General features: G+C 39.9%; 1 protein-coding gene across 1 annotated transcript in view; it reads right to left on the bottom strand.

The window, feature by feature from the left end:
- The window catches only part of DTWD2 (DTW domain containing 2), an 89,319-nt gene extending 63,659 nt beyond the window's left edge, over positions 1 to 25,660 (bottom strand). The window contains exon 1 of the mRNA XM_064438112.1: positions 25,444 to 25,660. Coding sequence (XP_064294182.1) covers positions 25,444 to 25,583 — 140 coding nt within the window. The 5' untranslated portion in view covers positions 25,584 to 25,660. The remainder of the gene's footprint in view (positions 1 to 25,443) is intronic.
- Between the last annotated feature and the right edge of the window lie 1,169 nt (positions 25,661 to 26,829).

The raw sequence follows: 26,829 nt of genomic DNA, 5'->3' as shown, positions 1-26,829 counted from the left end.
GTTGGGGTCAGCTGTCCCAGCTGTGTCCCCTCCCAGCTTCTTGTGTGTCCCCAGCCCACTCCCTGGTGGGGTGGGGTGAGGAGCAGAAAAGGCCTTGACTCTGAGCAAGCACTGCTCAGTGGTAACTTAAAACAACCCTGCGTTATCATCACTGTTTCCAGCACAAATCCAAACCACAGCCCTGTACTAGCTACTATGAAGAAAATTACCTCAGCCAAAACCAGGGCACCATGTATACTGAAAGATGTAGTAGACATGCAGTATGAAAAAAATCCTTATCAGGAACTTCTAATTTAATTATTAATAAATACTTAAGTATAAATAAATACTTAATAGCAGAAGAACTGTATCCAAAGAAAGGAACCTAAATATCGCTTGGCATGAAACTATTATGTTGTATGATCAAGAATAAAGAGAAGCAAAGAATTAAGCTTGAAGTTATACATACAGTAATTGAAGTTGTCGCACCAAAACTACACAGACACATGCATGTGCACACAGAGAAATCACTATAGCTACAGGCATATGTTATTCAATAACTCAGAAAAATTAAGGATTTCCTTTAACAGTGAAACTATTACCAGTATTCACCACTTAAAATCATACCATCCCTGCAAATGAAGCTCTCTGAGCTTAACAAATACAGTCAGGATTTTAAGCAGAATGCTAGGGACCCAGAACACAGCTTCGCCTGCATCCTCCTTGTAGTTTTTATTGGTAACAGTTCATAGGTTGGTCACACACGAGAGACGTTAAGGAATCACTGCATGAGACACTATTTACAGAAGTGAATTCTGAAGATGGGTCCAGATGAAGTTCATGGTGAGCCCATGATGACACTGCACTTGCGTGTTCACAGGAGCATGCACCCAGCCTACATTACTACATAATGTTACAGTAATCCAAGCCGGCATAACTGTCAAACATTAGTGCTTACCAGTAAACTGCAACATTACAGAAAGGCAATAACAATAGATAAACTCCTCTTGAAGTGCTGACAGGTTGTGACAATGAAAAACCCTTTCTTCAAGCCCCAACTACCGAGACACAGGGACTACTCCCTTCTTCACAGGGTATACAGTTAAAGGTTACCCAACAACAGCCTAAATCTAAAGTGGTAGGGGAGTGTTGATGCAAGGGAAGGAATTGGTACTGATCAAAATAAGCACTGGCAAAAGTAATTTAGAATATTTAGAGTAAAAGGCAGGCCCATGGCAAAGAAATCAGCCTAATGACAAAACAGAAATTATTCTCGTACTCTTTTCTGGCATACTGTTCCAGTGGCCTACTGTCTGTCTTTCCTTCATGTTTCCAGTGCTGGCATTTTCCTGTTGCTAAACCTGTAGAAATCTGGCATATTCTTTGTATTAATGGACAGGGTTTGAGCCTAAAATTAAGTACTCATTAATATCACTATTTGGTGGGCTTTGCCAGGGACCTTCACTGTGAATGAACCGAAGCCGACCTTGCTTCCAGGTCTGGTGGGTCTAGATTCTGAATTTCTCCAGTGCTGTACCACTGCTTCCCCCACCAATATTTTCTCACAATTTAAACAGAAATTTCTGAAAACAGTTCTGTTAACAACCTGGAAGCAGCAAATACTGCTGGAGGCTGTTTGTTGCCTGTGCCCCAGTGGTTAAGTAGAAGCTCATCCTCTGTTTGATCGTCAATTTTAGTGAAAATTCTATTCTGTACTAAGTGCGTTACCTTAGTGTCTCCCCATTATTAAATGGCTGGTTTCGCTAACAAGAGAAGCTGTTAAAGTTCTCCCCATTACCCCATTATGACATTTTCCACTGTTGAGAGATTAAGGCATGAAAATTTACTACACAAAACTGTTCCAAAACAGTTAGCTGGTGACTTCAGTCTGAAGAGCTGCATTGTTCACTAGCTTTTACAAGCAGACGGAAACAGTTTCCGGTGATTTCTGACCTCAGGGTGTTTAACTATTACAAACTTGGCTAGATATAACTTACTTATTTTCAAGTCTCCCTTTTGCATATGCTTTTTGTATTTTCCACACTGGCTTGGATTTTTCACAGGTAGTTTTTTAAGCTTTGTTAACCTCACGAAAAAAAAAAAAAAAATGAACCCCAGACTGAAAAAGGAAATTACCTAGAAAGCAAGCATTGTCAAATAGTTACAGAATAAACTCTATCTATAATTTGATTTGAAGGGACCAGAGGACAAACCATGGCAAATAAAATACTTTCCAATATAATTTAATTACTTACATCTGTATATGCATTACTTAACTTTAAGCACCCAATTAGGTACCTAATGATGTTGAATACGTAGTTTTACAACCCCATCTCGGGGGCTTGTTTCTGTACTTTCACTTTGGTTATTTTGTGGAGACAAAAAACCCCATTATTCCTATGTGAAACTGACATTACCAGCCTACATCAGCCGGATAGGAAGCACTGCAGAACAACAGCTCTGTTCCACTACCACAGAAGCCACCTTTGCTCTGAGAAAGGCCACCTAGGCAGAAAAGGCTTTTTGTCTTTTTCTTTTGTTTAAAGATTCTGCTGCAGTCTTGTCCTACATACACAGCTGATGTTACAGAAGAGTGGGGGCAGCACCAGGGAACTTATTTAATGATTAACATCAGTTTTCTCACATTTTTGGAAATGAAAGTAGCAATCTGCTCCAGGCAGCAAGAGTAGCATTCAGAATATTAAGGAAAAGGTTTGTGGGTAGGGATTAGGATTTGAAGGAGGATAATTTTAGCAGTATTATTCACCTGTATTCAATTTCACTACACCACAAAGCTATCCAGTGGGTTCTTACCTGTTTTTCAATACAGCATTTCTAGTTTTAAAAACTTATGATAAAGTAACCCATCACATCTGTGGGACTGAAAAAAAAAAAGAAAAAAAAATTCTGTGTACTTCTCATAGTTTTCCTTCCATTACTCCTATCTAAATTAATGATGTTCAGATTCAGAATAACATTTTGTCTATTCTCCCAGCAGAACTGAATCTGGACAGTGGACTGTGCTGTACTGTGGTGTGGGGTTTAGTGTGATTACAGTTTCTGGGCAGAGATACCCCAAAAGTGAATATGCAGCACCCTAGAAAATAGTGGGCTAATTCTGAAACTCTTTCCAAGTCTCTGTATGATTTTCCTACAAACATAAATGTCTGTATTTGCTTCAAGACTAACTTTACCTTGTTACATGTCCAAAGGGCTTCTGAAAACAGGCGCCATTCTGGGAATGCAAATGAGTGTACTCTTACACCCATATTCAGAAAACTAAAGGTAGGTAATTCCAGGATTTAAACCCAGAGTGAGCAAAGAATAACAACGTTATAATTTTATGCTCAGCATTTGTAGATGTTTCTAGGGAAAGATAAAAAGAGGTTAAGTGTGCCAAACACATGTTCTAGAAACAATGCTTGAAATATTAAAATAAAGAGGAAGCTGATGTTTTTAAACTACTATCACTTGTGGCAACATTTTCATGTTCCAACGCATATTGCCAAGGTCAGGCAGCAGACACTGTATTTTCAAAGAAACATGCCTGCCCAAACAGAAACGGCTGCTTCAAGTAAATTAGATTCCTCTACTGTTTAGGTCAAAACACCAAGGGTTTCGAGGTCAAAACCCACCTGAGAAGTCTGGAGAAAAGCCACAAAGTTACCATACGTTTGTGTTATACTAATGTTTTAATACATGTTTTATACTAACACAAGTCCATTACACACATGTTTTAAAACAACAGTCAGGACAGCTGTGCTGGAAGTTTAAAGGCACAGGCCCATACATTTTATAAAATCTGAGAACAAATGTTATTTTTGCTAGCTTTATGTTAGAGGATAAACTCAAATTAAAAATGGTTTTAAGATTACATTTTGCATCCTCCACCTCAACCACTACAGCTATAGAAGGACCTTAAAAGACTGAGTGGATTAAATTAAACATAGATAAACATAAAATGATGCACTTAGGAAGAAACAATCCTAACCCTACATACAGAAAAACCCCAGGGTCTGAGGTTAATATGGCATGACATTCAGGAGTAAGACTTTATGATAAACAGTTCTGTGAAAATGGCAGTTTAATGCCTGGCAGTTGTCAAAAATGCAGATCAGATGTTAAGTGTTACTAGGAAAGGATGAAAGAGTTAAAGAGGGAACATTATTACGCCACTGCATAAACCTCTGGTTTAGCCCCATCTCACACTCCAAGTGCAAAAAACGGCTGAAGAAGCCAGGTCAAAAACAAACACAAACAAACAGTAATTCTTCATGTCAAGGGTCACAGACCTCCTTGCTGACCAATGCTGTGGATGCAAAAACTTTATATGGGTTCGAGGGAAACTGGAAAAATTTGTGAAATAAAAATCCATCAGATACGGAAGCACTATCAATGAAGGTACAAAGCCACAGCCAACTCAGAAAGTCCCCTGAGATAAAGGCAGTTGGAGAGAGAACCATCAGCACATGCTTACGAGTTCTTCTTCAGATATATATATACATACACTCATTACTAAATTGGTTCATGGCTGGTGACAACATGCTGTGTAGGGGGACCTTTGATATGCTCTAGTATGGCTATTCTTCTATTCTCAGTCAGTCTGTGCAATTTAAAATGAACGTATACAATGCCAGTTGCAGTGGGTTGAGATTACCAAGTCGTAATTTTTTACTTTTTGTATTTTAGCTCTAAGATTTGTCTGTATGTACTTCTGCATTTCCCTGGGCAAAATCTTACAGCTCCTTTCACGTAACATTCTGTAACTGACAAGACTTACTGCCATCTTAAAAAGAATTTGCTGAGTATATTCTGCTTCTGCTTTCCCTCGCCCTATGGCTACAGAGTATGTGACCTAATGCAACTGCCACAACTTTGATGGAAGACAAGAAGCCATCCCTATTAAACTAAAACCTCTCTCTCTTGCACTGAACAGAGTAAAATAATGATTACTTTGTCCTAAACACGGCCAAGGCCCGTGTGGCAAACTGAGGGCCAGTGCAGCCAGCAGGAGGATTTGGTATTCTCTTTAGCTCTGCTAATAATAATCATAGATCCTGCAAGAAGACCAAACTGCCATGGTCACCAGCTGAACTGTATATTAAAGACAGGCCTAAGGTCACTCTAGCTAAGGCTATACAGTAGACCTGTGATTTCTGAAGGCTTATCCACCCTCTGATTCTAATAAATATGAGTCAGATTTCAACTAGCTGTTGTCCCAAATACACGAGCTCTGCTGATCTGCTTTGTTAACAGAAACTCACACAAACTTTTGAACTACTAAGAGGGAAACTGAACTATAATACTGATAAAATAAATTAATTAATTACTTTGAGTTGTCCCACTTCTTTTGTTTTAAAATTGAACAGGATGAGCCAAATCAATCACTACCACTGCTTCCATTATTATGAGCAGCCCGTATTGTCTCAGTAGCAGGTCATTTGTCATTAATGTGGGTGGGTGATTTTAAGGCACTACAGGATGGCTGTGCAACACTACCATGTAAATATTTCTCACAGTTGCAGTGCTAATAGTCCTTCAGTCCCATGCTCAGTTACCCTGGTGCACAGAAGTAACAAAATATCATCTCTGCCATACTTCAGAATAAACTATTAAAGTCACGGTCATCATATTTTGTTGTTTTAACTCTCCTGCTTGCATTACTGTACTTTTAAGACGTCTACTACTATCCTTGCAGCCATTAAAATTAACAACACAGAAGACTGACTCCCAAAGACAAGATCAAGAAATAAAAACTTATCCCAAGTAAAATGCAACAGAAGCTCATCCTTCTCTAGCCTCAGTTTTCTAACTACATGCCTACCAGCTCTTCAATTTGCCTTTGAAGTAAGTTTTGGAAAGCCACCTTCCTGAAAAATGCTACACCTCTCATGAAATGCAGAGAAACTCAAGGAGCCATCAGCACTGTTTAGGTTTCTTCTAGACTTATTTTGAACATTCTTTACTCAAGCAAAATTTCCAAGCCTTAGTTTAATGGTGTTTCCTGAGAAAAATGAGGCACAGAAGATTATTCTGACTCCATTGTGTTCCAGCTTCCATGCTTTCCTCCAGTCTCTTTCAAAACACTTTGGCATTCACGAGTATTAAGGCATAAAAATTTAAAATTAAATTCTTACAAAGTTAATTAAGAGTCAGCAGTGACATAAATTAAAAACACACTATCAGAAACACAGGTGGAGAGAATATCGAGAACAATCAACAAAGCACTTCCTTTTGAACTTTGTAACCTGCATAGCACCAGCTTCCTGGCAAGAAAAAAGGAAAAATAAAACAAAAAAAGGGAGGCATATCGCTGAGGTTTGCTTCCCATGAGAAGTTAAAAATAAATAAGACAGGCGTATGGTTTTGGTTTGTTTTGTTGGTTTTTTTCAAGTGGTGCAGCCAGCTAATTTAATGGAACATATCCCAGTTTCCTAAGTAAAACAATACATTTAAATGGAGAAGCATCTAATACAAACCATAGTAAAAATTATTTGTGCCTTTTGAATTTCAAATTTATAACTTAATTAATATACCTATATAATTAATCACCTTTTAACAAAATACAACTTTCAAAACTGATGATGGCATCTACTGTATTCCTGGACAAATCACACAAATACTCCATCGCATATCCAGCTCCTCAACTTCTTCATCAGCTCTAGAAGCATTTAAAGAGCACAAGAGTAATTATTCTGCTAACCTCCTCTGTAAAAACGTGCACAGAAGACATTGTATCCAAAGAAAAGGTCACACACAACAAGAAAAAATTTATTTCCATGTTACCTGCCAACTTGCATCAACTACTTTGCAAACAAACTGCCGTTAGGTGTAAAGAGGTAACTATATAAAGAAATTTTACAGTTATCCTGTGCAAAGGCTTTTGTATCCTTTTCAACACAGTTAGGGACAGCAACTTCAAGCAATATGACACAAGAATAAATCTACTCAGCTGATCAGAAGTCTGGGTTACCTGTTCTGATTCATTCAAAAGCTCTACCACCGTACCCTGAGAGAGCTATGAAGTCATTTGGTGTCTACATTTTGTGGAAGATCATTTTCCAATGCATAGGGAATATGAACTGTGCTAACGAGCTAGAAGCACTGAGTTTGAATATCAGGACCCCGTGTAATGTCTACAAATACCAGCTTCCTCCTTTCATTGCTCTGGAGTTCCAGACAGAAACAGAGAAGCATCCTTCTAGAAACCTGTATTAGGGCATTACCAGGCCAGACCAGTTTGAACCTGCAATGTATTCTCTTACAAGTTTCAAAATTTTTCCATCTAGTTCCAGCAAAAACCACTGTGGCACTACATTTTAAATTCATTAAAATATACCAGACTAAGTTCAGGATTTTGTAGCAGAAGAGATTCAAGGCAGTATCACAAATTTCCAAACCAACAGGACCATAAAAGTGAGCAATTAAATACAGATTACCATTGTATTTGACAAGTTGGTTTCCAAACAACTTTTCTGGTAGTTGTGTAGTTGACACAACATAGCATCTCTTCTTTCTTGCCACAAGAAAGCAAGCTTGGTCACTGTGTAAAGAGGCATGATACACAACAGAGGCACCCAAAAAGCAGTACAATATTTTCAGACAAAAACTGCCTTTGAACCTACCTAGTATTCTACCACTGGAACTATCAGGGCCAGTGGACATAGCAATGGGATGGGGTCAGAGATACATCAGAGAAGAGGTACAGAAATATGGGCTGCAACATGGGCTACAACCCTCCTGACCAAAACCCTGATTCTGTTTTCCATCATATTCAACCAAGATTTCCCCATCAGTTTGACAACTACTGCTGTCTTGCAAATTTGAAACAATCCTGGGCCTTTGCCCAGAGCAATAGACTTCAGAAAACCCAAAGAATAAGGCAGTTAACTGACAGAGGCATAAAGCCATACCAGCAGAGAGTAAGTTCAAAAGGAATTACCTATTAGCATCTGTTTCATTGTACATCTTAGCACATGACCATGGGAACAAAAAATTCGCAGCAAGAAGAAAGGTATCTATCGTCAAGAGCTATTAAAGCATGAAGATATAAATTTTGGTTCAGAAAATCCCAGGGCCACTATTCTTATCAGCCACGAAATATCACTCTGCAGTTGCCCTGTATTTATGCTGATCCCCAGGCACCTGTTGCTCACCACTGGTCAAGTCTCCACCACACATTTGTTCTGAGTATGGTTTACCGGCACAAATCATTATTTAAAGGAACACAGCTGTAAGGCCATGTACAAGCAGCTCTCAGGTCTTTCAGTCTTCATCAGCATGCTAAGCATGAGTGCATGTTTTACTGTTACTGAACAATATAAACAAGTTGTTGAGCCACCGATCTCAGAAACAAATATAGACCATATCCATCTCCTACACTCAACAGCAGAAAATAAAGTTCAGCAAGTGTTCTGAACAAGAACACAGACTATATGTGGTTCTGTTTTAACAATTACTTTCAGAGTAACCCTATACATTTCAGGAACTATGTCCTGAGCTCTTACTGAAAAAAAAGTGACAAAATGTATCTCAAAAAGCAAAATCATCAAAACTATACTCAATGCAAGTCTTAAAGAAGCTGTTGTGTTAGTGCTGATTTTGAGTTTGGAGTTTTCTGTTGTTGACACCCAGTCACTGGAAATGGGCTATACATCACCAACTCATTTCTTTTTCAGCACCAAACAGCTATCAGTTTGTAATGATTTTCAGTCAAAGCTCAACTGCTCTGGGTTTGAACAACTGTAGCAAAACATTTGAAAAGCCTTACTTACAAAGATTACAAGATGTCATTTGTCCTAGATTTAAGACTAGAATTGGACAAAAAAGGCAAGTCTCCAGAGGTAAGAGATGGAAGCAGTTATTGATTTCATGGCAAGCTCAGAGTTCTCATTAAGGACAACATTCCTGTCTTTTGGAAAATCACATCAACTAGTGAATTTATTCAAAAATTAAACAAATAAGAAAATATACTTCTCTCCAGAAAATGAGTATTTGTAAAAATATCTAAAATTAGTAAAGAAAAAACCTTCCCTATCAAGCATTTGGTAGTTTATTTATCATTCCAAACTTCCCTTCTATTTTGCTTTACTGTATTTTTCACAGTGGTTTTGAACACTGAGTAAATAGTACAACAAATTTGTATTATTATTATTATCATTATTATGTATTGAAGAGATAGTTGTATATAGAGAATTAGCACTTAAAGATGAAGTGGTTTTTATGGAGAAGTTTATAACACTACAGCAACAGGCAATTACATTAGAATTTTAAATTAATTTGGACATTTCCTTTAGACTTTGACATTACAATAGAAGGTAACCAGGGAACCCAACAAAATTAGTAGATTCATTACTACAGCATCTGAATGAATGTTATATGTTAAGTGTAAGCTGTCCTCAAGGAGTGTTATTTTACATATTTTCACACTGAAGGTATACAGACAAAAATCAATATATTTCAGAAATGTGGACAAGGTCCCTGCCGCCTTTATTAAAGGCTCTAAGTTATGCAGTGTTCTAATGTGACCATTTCCTAAGGCAAAGAACCTTTTTGCCTGACCAATTAAAACATAAATAAAGGACAAACAAGTAAGTTTTTGGATTTTTTAGCCTGAAATGTTCATGGCAGCCTTACAAGGCTAATCTGAACATATTAAAAACAACTAATACCTTCCAACGCTATAAACGAGAAAATATATGAAGAAGAAAAGAATAATATATTCACCCTGTATATTTTCCTAACTTATTATACGGAAGCAGACATTGGCAGGCAGCTTTCCTTGCAACTAACTGAAATTTACAAATCAATAGAACACTCTTTCAACTATCTCGACTGTTTACATTAAAGTTGGCTGTGGTTTCCACTGTAATTAATACAAGTAAATAAAAAAAAATAGCATTTAGCTTATGCAGCACTGCAGTCATTACAGAAAGGCCAGGAAAGCCAAAAACTAATGAGCCTGAGATTGTTGACATTTTCATGCATCTTGGCTCTACAGTCTGGCAAAATAGCTGGCACTCTGACAAGCTTGATGCCAGGCAGTTAGCAAAGCTTTAAATTTGTTGAAGAAGGTGAAGCAGTAACGGCATTTAAAGTGAGCCATTGAGACATTAAGATTAAGAAGTTGAACTGAAGTTTTACATTGCCAGCTTTATAATTCCCGATCTGTCTCAGAAGTTTAGAGGCTGCCACAAGAAATGACAAACCAGAAAAATTCTGTAACCAAAAAAGTCTTGTGGAAAAGCTCAGAATTTCCTGGGGAACAGAGGAACCCACCAGTTCAAGAAAGAAAAAGAAGGGAAAAAAAAAAATCCAACAATACAGAATCAGCATCTTGATTCTTTCATCCATTTGTGTATATGCAGAGAACACTCCAGTTAACAGCATAAAGTAAAAACAGAAATATATTTTTGAAGAGCATATGAAGCTCCTAAATTAATGCTTCTTCAGTTAAATGAGGTCTGTGGATCCCATTGACTGATAATTGTTTTGCAATGCTACTGAAGTACATTTGTTCAAATGTTTGCTTCAAACTGAGCTGTGTCTCCCCAAACGCTTGTTACTATTTTTGCCTTTGAAATAATAATTACAAAATGAGAAACTGTGCCATTGGCTTTATGTGATAAAGTTCAGTCCAGCTATGGTTTATTTAAGTTGACATGCAGCTTGTTTAAAAGATGGTTAAGAAGTTCCTGCATCTGAACATGCTGTACCAAACCATTTCCAACATAAGGATACAAAATGCTTATAAAAATAAAGACTGCCCAAGAGACTCTCTTGAAGTTTTCATTCCTAACCCTTCCTTAATTTATGCCTCTCCATTGATTTTAACTGAAGAGACACAGAATCTGAACTTTGTGTAGGCCAGATTTTATGAACTCCAGTTATAAAATCTGACCTATATAAAGTAAGCCCTTTCTACAGGCATATACATGAAAAAGGAAGAAAGGTGTGAGCAGTTACTTGGCTAGAATTAGAGTTGTTGCCTATTTACCTGCAACAACAACATGTATCGGGAAGGTCTGTCCTAACCTGGCCCAAAATATTTCCATTATCTGATTTTCTTGACTGGAACTGAAAATAAAAAGCTGAAAACTATCTTCAAGGTATGGACTGGAACAGGCAGAGACCGCTAAGCTATAGAACAGCCCACAGAAGCAAGTATAGTCATAACATTAGAAAGTACCTGCTGTGTGGCTTTCCTAGCAAGAGCCACTAAGCCAAAACCTGACGCAGACTGCTCCCGCCACACAGTGGGTGCCCTCAGCAGGCAGCACCCAGCCGCCCACCACCACTGCTGGGCTGCACTGTGCCCACGGCCCCTCCACTGCTGCACCCGCTCCTCCGCCACTCCAACTTCAGCAAGCTTCAAAATAAAAAATTCCATTCACTATTAAATTTTATTTAATATTTATTAATTTATTTATAATAAATAAATAAAATATTAATTAATTTATTTATTTAATTAATTGTGGAATGGCATTTTAGCGAGCATTAATACACACACCAGCAGTTAGTACTTTTAGCAGTTTTTCAGTTTCTGTTTAGGTTAGCGACAAATAATTATGTAAGTCTTAATTGTATATGTACACAATTACTCACAGATTTTATAACATTTTAAACAGATTTCCAAGACAAATCAGTCCAGTGCATTGCTAACATCTGTAGCTCCACACACATGAAAATACCTAACTGATTAGCACAGCCTAAAGGAAGTCTGCTTCTGCTTCCTACTCAGCCTGTTTTCAGCAGAATGATAGGGTCCTTCAAACGCAATAAAAGCCACCAGACACAGAACTCAACACTCATTCTCTGCTGGCACCAAGCTTTCATTACAATCCAGAAGAGGACCAAAATTATATTACACATTGAACTTGGACTTCTGTACAGCAGATGACCTCTTCTGACCTGCCAGGACTTGTGGGCAGGGTCCTCTCTTTAGCCTCAGGTCTGGTAGGCTTGCTAGCCCCCTGCACACCTGCCCAACAAGCCTCCCCACGGAGGACTCTCAGAAACTGTGGCTAACCAGTCCTTCTCCCCCTCTCCTTCTCAGTCTGGTACCTTGGTGTGAAGGAGCACAGGCTTTGCACCCCATGTGGAATAAATGGTCACAATGAACATGGCAGTGAGCCAGGGGAAAGGCACCTTGAGAAACTGAGGGATTAAGACACTGCTAGCTGGAGCTAGTGACAGTGCATTTCAGCTGCATTCAGTGGTTCAAACAACAACTGAAGCTATTTGGTCTGCAAATGTGGTCTACAAATCTCAAGTTAAATCACCTAAAAGCTTTATGAATTTTTGTTTTGTTATTGTTGGTTTCTTGATTAATAAAAGGATATTTACAACTTGTCATTAAGGGTAACCTTGCAAGGATCTATGCAAGAATAAAAGCTTCTAACACTAACTTTCCATTTTTATGAAGTTTTTCAGTTCTGAAGTTAAAGTTACATCCACAGCATTCTCTTGTTCCAAAAAAACAGAACAAGTATCAACAAAACTGACTTTTTTATCTCCACATAAGCAAAGGGTCTTTCAATATTTAGGTCTACCTACACAACTTCACTTTATTTAATGGGGTATTTTAAAGACACAGGCTATTGGCATGTGTACTTTATTTGCTAGTAGCAAAACAAGTCCGAATCTTAGTTTGAAACAAACAGAAGAGAAAGAGGAGTTAAATTAAAAGCTCAGTTCTGCACCATATGAAGTCAGAAGTGAATTCTGCCATTGATTTTTAATGAAAGCAGGCTCAGTGCCCACACATCTTTCAGAAGTTAAGAGCTAGGTTTTTGTATCTCTCAATCCATGCAACAATGCCATACCTTGTCACTTAGAGCTATTAATTTAAGCTTTCTTCCCTTCACAAATAAAAAAAAAAAAGTGCAATGAAATTAAGGTATTGCTATACTTTGGTAAAACAAATGAATACACAATAGAAAGCTCACTCTAATCTATACTTAGCATTAACATAACAGCAGATGCCTTATATCAGACAAAACTTCTTTAAAGAGTACATACTCCTGCTAAAAGGAAAATCTACCATTCTCTGCAGTTTATCTTCAACTGAATGTGAGCAATAGAGTTAAAAGACCTTCATATGATGAATAACCAATGTTAGGAAAATGGTTAAATATTAAATAGAATCTTCAATTAAAGTATTCTAGTATACTATGCACTTCTGCCCTAGATGGTAGAAGAATGGAGTTGTGTTTATACATTCAGAGAACTTCTGTATAATTGAACATTATAACACCATATGAAGAAAAGGCATTGTGCAAGCAATGTTCTGTTCAGAAGACTTCCTGATACCTCTTAGCTGTAAGAGTACTATAAATGCTACACTACACTCTAGCGTCCTTTTCCTGAATAGCAGGCACTTGAATTGAACACACTTTCACTTTGATTTTGATCTAGAATCGGTCTTATTAAAAAGTAATCAAGCAGTTTCCTGGTATAATGCAATGAATTAGTATACCTGTTACTAAAGAGTTGTTATATTTCGTTAAAACATGTTGATTTTTACTGAATACGTAATATTTTATTTATTTAACCAGGAATCAAGTTCATTAAGTTATTCTAAAGCTTTTTGGGGATAGATGCTGCTTTTAAGGTATACAACCAATTAAGCACAAGTGCTTTTCAATGCTGAATATAGCAGTCACTATATCAAACCCCAGAACCATATTAATTTGCACCTAATGACCACTCAAGATGCTTTGCAGGCAGCATGTCTCAGGAAAAATACCTTAGGATAATAGTTTATTTTGAATAAGAAGTCTGTAAGTCTTGCATAGATTAACCTTTCTTGTGTAACTTGGAAACACTAGTTTTATAACTAATGTAGTATATTTGGCAAGAATGCTCACAAAAGCTAACAAAACCAAGGTTAGAATGCACCTGAGTACCTCATTAAGAGGCAGAGATGAGATGGACCACAACAGTAAGATTTTGAACAGAGAAAATTAGCATTGCCTGGTCCGAGAGGCCACTGGTATTAACTCGGACAGGTCACAACAGTACAAAGTTATAAGCAGACTCAAAGCAACTCAGATTGGAAAGTACCTCCAGAGGCCATCTAGGTGAGCTTCCCACTCAAAGCAGTAATAATTTCAAAGGCCTTGAGCAACGTGGTCTGCCACTTCGAAGGATGGAGACTCCACAGTCTCAGCGGGCAACCAGCTCTAGCATTTAACCACTCTCACAAAGAGTAATTTGTTTTCTGTGAAGTTGAAACACATCTACACCCTCACTGAAACAGCCAGGATACATTGGACCTCTCCTGCCACCAGGGTATGCTGCTGGCCCCCTCGGCCTGCTGCCCAGCTCCGGGCCCTAGGTCTTCGCTGCAGAGTGGCTGCCTCGCCGGCCAGTATCCAGACTTGCAATGCTGCCAGGGCTTGTTCAGCCCTGAGCACAAGGCTTGGAGTTTGCTGAGTTTTGTGAGGTTCCTAATGATAAGCCAGTTTGTCAACATCTCTCTGATTGGCACCTCTATCCTCCTGCAGTACAGCAACTGCTCCCTCCACCTGGACGTTAGGAATATGTTCCCCAGCTTTGCACACAGAATAAACCCCCATGGAAAGCTCTCCTAAGCAGTTCTCTCATAGACTCTGAGGTGTTGATCACTTGAGCTGAACAGTCCAGCCAGCTCTTGGTTCATTTCATAGCCCCATTCATCTAGGCTGTATCTTCTTGGCTTGGGTACCAGGATATTGTAGAAAACTGTCAAATGCCTCCCTAGTATTCTTACCCACTCAGCCAAAAATAACCACCACTATTTCAAAACCTGTCATCATGGTTACATACTGTTAAATCCATTAATCTGGCAAAGAAGGTGGGCATGCTGTTCTTCCTTCTGTCCCCTACCCCCACTTGTCTTTGTGGCACATGACTTCATCAGACCTCTGATAGTGCCCTTATTAAATTTCTCCCTTAAGCCCTCTCCAAATAGCTACATAATATGTATTTGCAAACATTAACAGAATATGAAACCAAAGCAGTGGCTCATAACAGAATGATATTAAAGGATAACTAACTTAATAGGGTTTGACGGATTATATCCACTGTACTGTTATACATGTCAAAGACATTACCAAAGTAGTTTTAGAAACTGAGGCTCTAAGATGTTTAGGTGTCTAGATCCCTTTGAAACTAATTGAGTTTAAACACATACATACCCGTAAGAATTCAGCTTCAGTTTCCTAAGGCACGATGGGGCTATACATATAAGAGAGTTTGCTATACTCGGTGTTTTGTTTTAAGTCTACTTGGGGTTGACATATTCTAAAAGGCACTTAAAATCGACTGAACATACTGCGTTAGCTGCCTGCTTTTTCATACATTACGGTGTTTAAAAGAACTTAGATGTTCATGGAGAATTAGATGTAGGGCTCCAATAGAAAGAACACATCTGGATTTAATTGCTCCTCTCCTTAGTATTTTGATGAAGAAATTCCCTATTAGAAGGTACAGTTAACAAGTCCTTCTATTAAAAATAGCAAAACACATTTTAACCCTAATGATTTTACAGGCTTAAAACTCCATTTGATGAAAACTCCAACATAGAGAGAGAAATTATCGAGTTTCTAAATCAAATCCTAATAGACATTGAGGAAAAAGATAAAGGGATTATTCCCAAATTGCCTAAGTGTAATATTGAATTTACAACTATCAGGAAAAACAAGTTCTGTATATTATAAAACCGAAGTAGACCACTACTGCTGTTCCGTACAAGTTATAAATCATAAGAACCCCCAAATCATCCTGTTCGTGCATCCTTCTTTGTAAAATACCACTCTCTTGCATCACCATTTTCTAGCTGTTAAGAATAGAATCCAGTGTTAACAAAACTAGCCATGGTTAGTCACTGTCCCCTCATAACAGTCTGACCTTATCCCTGATTAACTTTTCTTGCAGTGGATTTCTCCAGAATGTTTGTCTTCCTTAATAAACCCACAAATTGTAGGTGCTTTATTTAAGGGTAGGAGCATTTTCTTTCCACTATCTAATGTGAGCATCAATATATGCAATTCCCGAACATTTCACATTCATTGCAATTTACTCCATTTATTCTCCCCCTAGTCCACAATTCACTTATTTTGAATTTCATTAAGCTGGACTTTTTAAATAAATAGAAATGTTGAAGTGCTGGTACTAAACAGAAGTATACAGAAGAATGCCTGTTCCATGACACTTCATGGAAATGAAAATGCTTTAGAACAAACATTGTAAGGTTGTATAGGCCATTCATGCAAAAAGTATGCTTTTTAGGGTGCTCCTTTCAAAATGTAAGGAGCATGCACACTCAATTTTATTTAAAACCTCTAGCCTTTTGGGTAACAGTTGATCACTTAAAAAGAAAAGAAAACAAAAAAAAACCCTCAGAAAATTGTACTATTGATTGATAATATAGAAACAATTAAGAAAAAACATGTAGAAAGAAATAAAGATCAGCACAGTAAGTACTGGGCTACTCATTAGGAAAGAAAAAATCCAGTTAACACTACAACATAAACCGTCTACTACCTACTACTTTTGTGCCAGAAGAGCCAGAGAATGAGGCCTCCAGAACTCATTTTGTCTATTTTCTTTACACAGTACCCAGTGCACAGTACACAATGCAAGACAAAAATTAAGTACAGCAAAGACCCATTCTCCTTTATGTGACTACACTGATGTAGCTGGACATCTGTGAGAAGACAAACCTGAGATTAAAAGAAAACGACCTGTTACAGACAGTTTGCAGGTCTGCAATATTGACATACATGTTTAATAGCATTAGGAACTGAGGACAGGAATTTGAAAAGAAACTCTTACCAGAAATGATAGTCATCATTGGTGTAAGTCACAAATGGTACACAGAAAGATAGAAAAAAACAAATAAATAGCTGAGGACTATGCCTTAGAAGCCAAAGAAGAGCTACACTTCCAGTTACAACCCAGGCAACTATTAGGCTGACATATACAGGAGTTTGAAGTTGGATTATTTGTTCCAAGCAGAAAGCATTACACACTTCAACAAAAAAAACATTTCAACAGAGTGGAGCAAAAGTACAATCCTGGTAAAGCTATAAAAAAGCCAAGAGAAAACTGAATCCAGTACTCAGAAGACAGCATTTGACTTAAAAAAAAAAAAAATCAGAAAATTGACACACTGGTGCATTGCAAGGGATAAATCTGGATGGGACATCAGAAGGTGGACTGAAATACAGTCACTAGAAGGATGAGAGAAGACTCTAGCAACCACCTTCCATAACTGAAATGGAAGACCAAAAAAAAAATCATGAGTAAAAGGCAGACAAAAAACTAGAGATGGAAGAAGTCAGATCACCCTGATAATGAATTATCGGGGAAGTCAGGGACAAAAAAAACACCACCTAAGAAATTCTAGGCGTACAGGTTCAAGAAGGGAGGGACATTTGAGCGGTGCATTTGAAGCAACAGGAAAGCTTGGCTGTCAGAATTAAACTCAATTAGGCTGAGAGGAAAATAAAAGAAGAAAAAATAAAAAGATGGGGTAACTGAAGAAGAATCTGAGTGAAGTAAGACCACATCAGTGACAGGATGCTCAGACAAGCTCTACAGTAGTTTTATGTCATAAACAACTCTGGGACGTGTCAGAGATGGCTTTCCTCAAAAGGAAACACTGTTCTGTTTCATGTTCTAGGTGAAATACACCTATGCCAATCTCAGATGCAAGACACAAAAATTACAAGAAAAAAAATCACAGAATTGGCTGTGCTTAAACCAACTCTTGTTTGGGTATATGGATAACAGTCTTTAGCTCTCATATACTTTTGTAAGCACCATAGCATGGAAGGTAAAATACTTTTTTTTAGGTTTTTGCTTTGTGTTATGTTCATAAAAATCAATACCAATTCTTGTAAAGGAACCACTGGTGTTTTTAGTATTCCTTATGATTAAATTGGGAAGGTCTGATCAATGTTGAAACACCTTTTCACTTCTCTTACAAAACACTACCATCATCCCCAAGGCAAAGTTGCACTTGGTGTAATTACAGAAAAGAAGCAGATCAAAGGTACTAGAATTGCTTTAATTAACAAGATTATTCTCTGCTGCAATTCTCACATCTGGTTGTGCTCCTACTAGCCTATAGTTGTCCATAATCAAAAAGATGTGGCAAGCCTGACACACCTTTTTTTGGTTTTTTTACTTTAATGCCAGCAGATCAAAATTGATGCTAACCACATTGGCTGAGAACAAAGTAAGTGGCCTAAAAAGGCTACTACCCATTAATCTGATCACAATATAATAGGAAATTAATAAATGCCTTTGAAATCTAGCCCAACAGACAGAAGTAACATTCAAGTCACTAAAGTTCTTAATTCATCAACAGTTCTGGCACAACTCATTACTGCTAATACAGGCCAAAAAAGTAACAGCATGATAAACTACTCTGGATACAATATGCAGAACAAAAATCAACTGAAATCCAGCCAATAGAAGCCACAGAATTTAGTGTACAAACTACAATCATTTAATCAACATTGGCTAGAATATAGAGACTGGTAATCACATTTCTATTGTGATCCAACATCTGCTGTAGATTGCAATTGCCATACTGTGATTCTATTGTGATTTCAGGACACTGCTGTATCACTCTGCTAAATCAAAACTTGTGTAATGTCAGATATGTTTAAAAAAGTAAACCTGCTATTAAGCGTTCAACCTTTTCCTATCTAGAATATGCAGAAGAATCTCATTAGGGAATACTGGATTCTGACATGAGGGACCTTGACAGGCTGGAGAAATGGGCTGACAGGAACCTCGTGAACCTTCAAGAAAGGGAAATGCAAAGTCCTGTATATGGGGAAGAATAACCCAGGCACCTGTACTTGCTTTGGGACCAAATGGCTGGGAAACAGCTCTGTAGAGAAGGACCAGGCAAATAACAAGCTAATCATGAGCCAGCAAAGTGTCCTTGATCTTGCCACAAAAGTGGTCACCAGCATCCTGGGCTGCATTAAGAACACTGCCTGGAGGTCTAGAAGGGTGATCCTTCCTTTCTACTCAGCACTGCTAAGGCCCCGTCTGGGGCGCTGAGTCCAGTACTGGGCTTCCTAATACAAGACAGACAAACTTACTGGACCACGTCGAGCACATGGCCAAAGATGACTATAGGACTGGAGCAGTTTTCATATGAGGAGAGGCTGAGAGCTGGGACTCTTCAGCCTGGAAAAGAGAAGGCTCAGGATGTTCTTATCCCTGTGTATAAGTGCCTGATGGAAAGGAATGAAGACAAAAGAGCCAGAATCTTCTCAGCAGCACCCACTATAAGGGCAAGAGGCAATGAGCACAAGTAAAACACATGAAACTTGATCTGAACACAGGAAAAGACTTCTTTACTGGTCACACACTAGAAGAGGTTCCCCGAGCGGTTGTGGAGTCTCCATCCTTTGAAATATTCAAAACCCAAGAGGACATGGTCCCGGGCAACCTGCTCTAGCAGACCCTGCTTGAGCAGGGGTCTGGACTGGATAATCTCAAGAGGTCCTGCCAGCTTCACTAGCTATATTACTAGTACCTTGTTATCACTGCTTCACCAAATAACAGAGATCCCCATAGACTAAATGATACTTGCTGTCCTTCACAGTAGTGCTGTAAATACACACACTAATACCAAATGGTGAGATTCAGCAACTCCCTCCTGAAATCCTACAAAAGTCCTTCCAGTCACACGGTGAACCCACCTCTCCTGATGACGAAAAATAATTACTGGCACAACCTGGCTTTAGTTGCTGCCAAATTTAAAGTGCATGTGAATGGATCTCATTTTTGTTTCATCTGCTCAGCCTTTTCCTTTCTGTCTCCTGATGATGCACAAATTTAGCTCGTTCTAAACTCTGCAGAATCACCTTATTTATCCATGTAATTTTGATATATAGGTTCCCAGATACACTTGTAAAACCCACTTTATTCATTTAACTATACTTAAAATGAGTAAATTCAGCAAAAATATTGCTCTGATTCAGGAGTGTCTGAACATGCTAATAGCGTTTTAAAAAATTTGCCTTTGATACATCACTTAAGAACCTGGAATAATAAAATTCACTCAGGTGATGCCTGTCACCTAACCATGTGTACTTTTTTCTTTTTTTTCAATGCAAACATAATAGAAAATACATGAAACTTTTTTTAAAAATATCCTACAGAACAGTAAGTTGCCTCTTACAAGTCATGAACCATGGGGAAATATACAGTTTCAGTTACACAAGAAATTCATTTAAACCATGATAAGGAGTCAATACTTTCTGGGAGTGAAAAATTGCAATAAACTTAGAGCAATGAAAAAAATGAACTCTAGGCATTTTTTAAGAACATCAAAGAAATCAAAGGCTATGAAACTACTTTCTGGCAGCAGGCATTGCTAAAAGAATTAATGCATGCTTATTTTACTTTCTCTGATAGTTAATTAATCTCTAAAATTCACATTTACACTTAAATACCATACCAATGTGCTAGAATGTGCTATAAAGCAACTGCATATATTATTGCGTTGAAGAACGACCACATTGCTTCTTCAGACTCAGCCTTTACATGACTTAACAGGATTATAACAAATATGGGACACTTATGTAAGAACATTATATTTTACCTCAAAATATGAAGCAGCACTATGCCACCACATGTTGTTATCAATCTATCAGTGCTATCAAGAGCACTCACACAGTACCCAGATTAAGTGTAGTATCTGTAATATTTTAGATATAGGCAAAGGAAGCATTTGTATTAAAGGGTTAACGTGATTCCTTCTCTTCCCCCCGCCCCCCTTGAAATACAAATACTGTATAACAGAATATATCATAGCAGAACCTGAGAAATACTAGTGGTTGTTATTCTACCTTTACAACATAAATTAGTCCTGCAAACATAGAGGACTGTTTCCTGTGGGGATTTGTGATGGCCCATGAGAGACCTAGCAATGCCCATAGATCATAAATGATACTCCTAGTATCATTTTCCTGAAAACAATCCTTAGAAGTTCTCCTACTACAGTAAAATTTGGCACATGCAGAGTCGAGGTCTTTGGTAACAAGTCATTCCGCATTTATTGCTTTTGTACTACCATAAGGCACACCAAGCACTTAGAGAAGAGCGACCTCTGACCCACACAAGAGCACAAATCCAAAATGTTGTATTGCTCTCAGACGGTCACACAACAAAAGCAGATTGTTGTCCTATATGGCTTCAGTTGTGGGGCCTCCTCATTTTGTTTTCCACACTAACAGCAACTTGGAAACTATATTGAGCTTATTCTCCAATTTAAATGTGGGGCTTTAACTTCTGAAAGCAAGTTGAACATTTAAGTCAGCTGAGAAAGCCTTAAGAAGTGATCAAATAACAATCAGTGATTCAAAGTTTATCCCCACTGACCTCTTCTGGTTTTGGCCGGCAAACAGAATAGATATTAAACTGTAGCCTCAGAAATAAAACAGCATAAAGTCAACTGCACATACTTCATCTGCATCAGCCATCACCACCTCAAACACCAACTATACGTAGGATCATTTTCCACAATCCTTTTTTTTAACCTAGCACTTATACACATACACAAAAACCTTCACAATGTAAAATTTCATTACAGTATTTCATTCAAATTCTCCACCATAAGCTATTGCAAATGCTAGCATTTTCTCCACAACCACCATAAGCAATAGAAAGTTTCAAACACATAATACTTAGAAACAATTCTGTTCCTTCAGGACACCCAAGTCATTCACATTATCCAAAACTAAAACTTATCTACCTTACTCCCACAATTCTGTTTCACTTCTTGACTGATTGAGCACTTGTTAGAAAGCTGTCAATCAGCTAGATGTCTTGCCATATTAAAAAAAGAAAAAGGCAACACTTTAAGTCAGTCCCCATAAGGAATCACCAGATGATGCTAAAGAACCCATTCTTCCATGCTCTTGTACTGAATTCAGACCAGCACTGCTATAAACATTGATTCCAAATACTCTTAAATCACATTGATTAAGGTGCTTTACAGTAAAAATCCGTAATTCAGAAAATTAAGGGATTCAGTTAGATACCTGCCCCCAACCATCACCATCATGATAATATGTGGTTAATAATCAAGATTCATAATATTCCTTCCTATGATGTACCCTAAGTCACTGAGCTTTTCACTTTTACTCCAAGTCATGCCGCAGAATGCTGTGCTCAATGACAAGCATAGTTATGTTCCCGAGGAAGAGGATGGAGAGGATACACTGCAAAAACAGAGTGCACAATTCAGTCTTGTATCATAATCTCAATCAAAACTTTTAGTACTACATGGTGATGAGGTTCTGAGTAAATACTTTCCATCAAGTTTTACTATGAAAGAAAACAGGGAGGTGCCTATTCTAGAAACCATTTTTGTAGGTGACTCATCAAAGAATGTCCAAAACTGAAGGAACTAGAGCACAGCTTATTAAATACACTGACAAAATAAGCAACAATAATCAGCAGCATCCTATAGGCATTTTTAAAGAACTCAAGGTTAAATAGCTGAATAAGGAATGACAGAGGGTTAACTCTCATTCAGCAGTTCCTTGGCACCTCAGGACTAGAAATGGCAAACGTGAAACAACTTTAAAAAAATAAAAATCCACAACAAAGAAAACTGTTACTGTAAGCAGAAACTATAACTAAACATATGGTTAGTGAACACTTAGAAAATATATGATTTACATGAGAAGAATTGGTATGGCTTTTGCAAAAGGAAATCCTGCTTTTCAAAACTACTTAAGATCTCTGAAAAATTTGACAAATATGGGGGTGAGGGTGCTGCAGTTTTCATAAATCAACTTCGGCTTTCCAAAAGACGTTTAAAAGAAGTCCCTTACTGAAAGATCACTAGGAAACTAAGCAGCCAGAGTGTGAGGAAGGGTCCTTATAACAATAAGCAGAAGCATATCACCCAAGATATAAATCCCTGGCTTGCTCACACCTTGAATACAACATGCAAAAGAGCAAGGTAGAAGCCACAACCAAAATGTCATGTCTGGACTTCTGTAAGGCCTTTGACACAGTCCCCCACAGCATCCTTCTCTGTAAATTGGGGAGATATGGATTTGATGGGTGGACTGTTCAGTGGAATAGGAACCGGCTGTATGGTCAAATCCAGAGGGTAGCGGTCAACAGCTCGATGTCCAGATGGCAAGTGGTGACAAGTGGTGTCCCTCAGAGGTTTGTACTGGGACAAGTGCTATTTAATATTTGCATCAATGACTTAGACAGCAGGATCGTGTCTACCCTCAGCAAGTTTGCAGATGACACCAAGCTAAGTGGTGCAGTTGTCCCGCCAGAAGGATGGGATGTCATCCAGAGAGACCTGGACAAACTGGAGAGTTAGGCCTGTGAGAACATCATGAGGTTCAACAAGGCCAAGTGCAAGGTCCTGCACATGGGTTGGGGCAACCCCCAGTATCAATACAGGCTGTGGGATGAAGGGATTGAGAGCAGCCCTGTAGACAAGGACTTGGGGTACTGGTGAACGAAAAGCTGCACATGAGCCAACAATGAGCACCTGCAGCCCAGAAGGCCAACTGTATCCTGGGCTGCATCAAAAGCAGCGTGGCCAGCAGGTCGAGGGAGGTACTCCTGCCCCTCTGCTCTGCTCTGGTGAGACCCCACCTGCGGTGCTGCATCCAGCTCTGGAGCCCTCAGCACAGGAAGGACATGGAGCTGTTGGAGCAGGTCCAGAGGAGGCCACAAAAATGATCCAAGGGCTGGAGCATCTCTCCTATGAGGACAAGCTGGGAGAGCTGGGGTTTTTCAGCCTGGAGAAGAGAAGGCTGCAGGGAGACCTTACTGCAGCCTTTCAGTGCTTAAATGGGGACTATAGGAAGGATGGGGACAACCCCTTTAGCAAGGCCTCTTGTGACAGGACAAGGGGTAATGGTTTTAAACTACAGGAGGGTAGATTTAGACTAGATATAGGGATGACATTTTTTACAATGAGGGTGGTGAAATGTTGGCTCAGGTTGCCCAGAGAGGTTGTGGAAGCCCCATCCCTGGGAACATCCAAGGTCAGGCTGGACAGAGCTCTGAGCAACCCGATCTAGTTGAAGATGTCCCTGCCCACTGCAGGGGGGGTGGAGTAGGTGACCGCTGAAGGTTCCTTCTAACCTAAACCACTCTATGATTCTACGAAAATAAACAATAAGGTAATTCATTTCACACACAGTTTGTAGGCCTGAGGTGCCTTCTTGCCAGCATACCAGAACTTTACACTGGTTCAAGGGGGACTGCAGAAATTCACAGAAGAAAAAAAAAATATCTACTGTGGCATATTAAACAAATACAAAAACACATCTGGCGTATTAAGTTCCCTGAGCTAAAACTTACTGGAGAAAAAGAGAGCAGCAAAAGGGGAGTGTCATGCTTGGTTTTCCTCTTTGGGCATCAACTATTGCCTATGACTATTTTTTATTTTAATAGTTAACATTTGTAAATGTTATGACTTTACATGATACATATTTTTACGATTACTTATATACAGGAACATCACCAAAGATCAGCTCCTGACCTCTGATGTTTTAAAGGGACTATAACTACACTCTTAGTAAAATTACATGCCTTTCTATTTGATTTACCAATCAACAAGAAACAGATCAAAACAACGTAGGTCCTGGAAATTTTTTTCCTCGCCAGTTTTCCACAGGAACAGTTTGCACCATCCCTCAGTTCAGGTACACCTGACACACTGCCAACTCACTCCATTAAAAGGACATATGTACATAAGTCATATAATCAGGTTGCAAGATATTTCTATAGCATCAAAAGCCAGTGGCTGCTTTAAGAAGATACCCGCGTTGACCCCAAGCTGTGTTGACCCCTCCATTCCCCAGTGCTTGAACGCGTTCACCACCAGCTGTGAAGTTGCTAGGTAAGGTTAGTTTCTTGTTTTCTTTTGGCAAAGCACCACGGACTGAGCAGCAGTACTGTACCTGCGCGGGTATTTCCGCGGGTGAACTACCGCCCGAGGTACTGCACGGGTCCTAGGGGACAGCCCACCCTCCCCCTCCCCCACGCTCCGGGGAACATCTTCCCCCTAGCCCGGAGTCGCAGAGGCAGCTGCGCCTGGGAGGGGAGGCTCCGGCTCCAACCCTCCACAGCCAAATTTACACGCCTGGTGCGAACCAGACACTTCTTAAAAAAAAAAAAAAAAAAAAAACAAACCAACAACAACAACAAAAAAAACCCAAACAAACCAACAAAACCAAAAACGAAACAACAGAAAAAGAAACCAAAGCTGTGCCCCAGCTCCGGGGCAGCCTCTATCGCTCCCCCAAACGCCCCCACCCCGAGCTCGGCGCCACCCGTGCCCCACCGCCCCCCGCGCCGCCCCGGGGCCACGGCGCAGCCTCCCGCGCGCCGGGGCGGGGCGAGGCCCGGACGGCCCCACCGCCTCCCCGTCCCGTCCTGCTCTGCCCGGCGCGGCGCCCGTACCCGCACCGCCCGCACTCCGGCCGCCTCTCGCAGCGCTCCACCGGCAGCTCCCACAGGCCCGCGTAGCCCTCCTCCTCGCCCTGCTGGCCCCGCTCTGGGGCCGGGGCCGGGGCCGGTGCCACCGCGCCGCCGCGCTCCATACCGGCACGGCGGGAGGCGCCACCCGCCGCCAGGGGGCGCAGGCGGGCGGGAAAGGCCGCCGTCCCCCTCACGTGAAGCGCCACACGCCTTTTCGTGAGGAGCCACCCCTTCGCGAGCTTTCTTCCAATCGGGCCGCGGGGGGCCGCGGGGAGGGGGCTTGCTCGCCCAATCGGAGCGCGGGGAGGGGGCCTGCTCGCCCAATCGGGGCGCGGGGAGCCCTTCAGCGGCGCGGCGGGGGCGGGCCTGGCGCCTCGCGGCGGGGCTCGTGGCGGGCGGGCGCGGGCCGCGCGCGCCGGTGGCGGCGGTGCCAGGGGCGGTCGCTGGTTCTGTTTAAAAAAACAATTGCCGCTGGTCATATGTGACCATTTTATCATTTGAGGTGCTTCAGAGCCGGTGCCTGGGCGCTCCCACCCCTACAGGCGCCCCCTACCCCCGAGCTCACGCAACCCCCCGAGGGGCCGCAGCACCCATCGATGCCAGTAGGAGGGCGGTGAAGGAGCGGACACGGTCTGGCTCTCTTCCAACCTCTTCCAGTCTGCTTTTAAGAAATAACAGAAACTCTAGGTATAGACGAGGGCTTAGATGCAAGTTATACTCCACTCATTAAGTCAGATGTGATCGTGAACAGAATATGTCAGAGTGTGTTATACAGTTAAATCAAATTCGACGCCAGGGGTGCTGCAGTTTACCTTAGAAATCAGCTGGCATGCAGTAACTAGTGAATCTCTGAGCAGGAGAGCCTCCACTGAAACTAGCAACGGCAGATGAGCTGGCGGGTTGTGTTGCTTCCTGTTTTCTGTTACGCATCCAAAATAAAATCTATTGTGTTTACGCATTTACAATCTTCAGAGCCACTTGATGTAATTTAGGCCTGCTGGTATTAGATACATGCACAATATTAAAACTGCTTTGCTTTTAGGTGTTGTAGTTTTGATAGTTTTATATTTGTAGCTTAAGCTACATATGAATTAATTTTCTTGTATAGCTGCTAGAATGCATTTTACTTGCAAGATTAAAAAAAAAAAATCAGAGACCAGTTATTCTGAAGCTGGCTGTAGAACTACATATTGTGAATTCAAAAGAAGAGGTAAGGGAAAGGAAAATACTGCTATGCAAATTTTAAATTATTATTTATTACTAGTGTTATGTGTCACCTAATTTAGGACAGGGGGACCAATGAGGGGGAGGGAACTTTTTTATTAAGCTGAAAGTCTTGTGACAAGACAAGTTGGTATAAACTCCAAA

The sequence above is a fragment of the Phalacrocorax carbo genome, chromosome Z (genome assembly GCF_963921805.1).
Source record: "Phalacrocorax carbo chromosome Z, bPhaCar2.1, whole genome shotgun sequence".
NCBI classification, from domain to species: Eukaryota; Metazoa; Chordata; class Aves; order Suliformes; family Phalacrocoracidae; genus Phalacrocorax; species Phalacrocorax carbo.
Note: the sequence above shows the minus strand (reverse complement) of the source record. Positions and strands in the feature narration are given on the sequence as shown.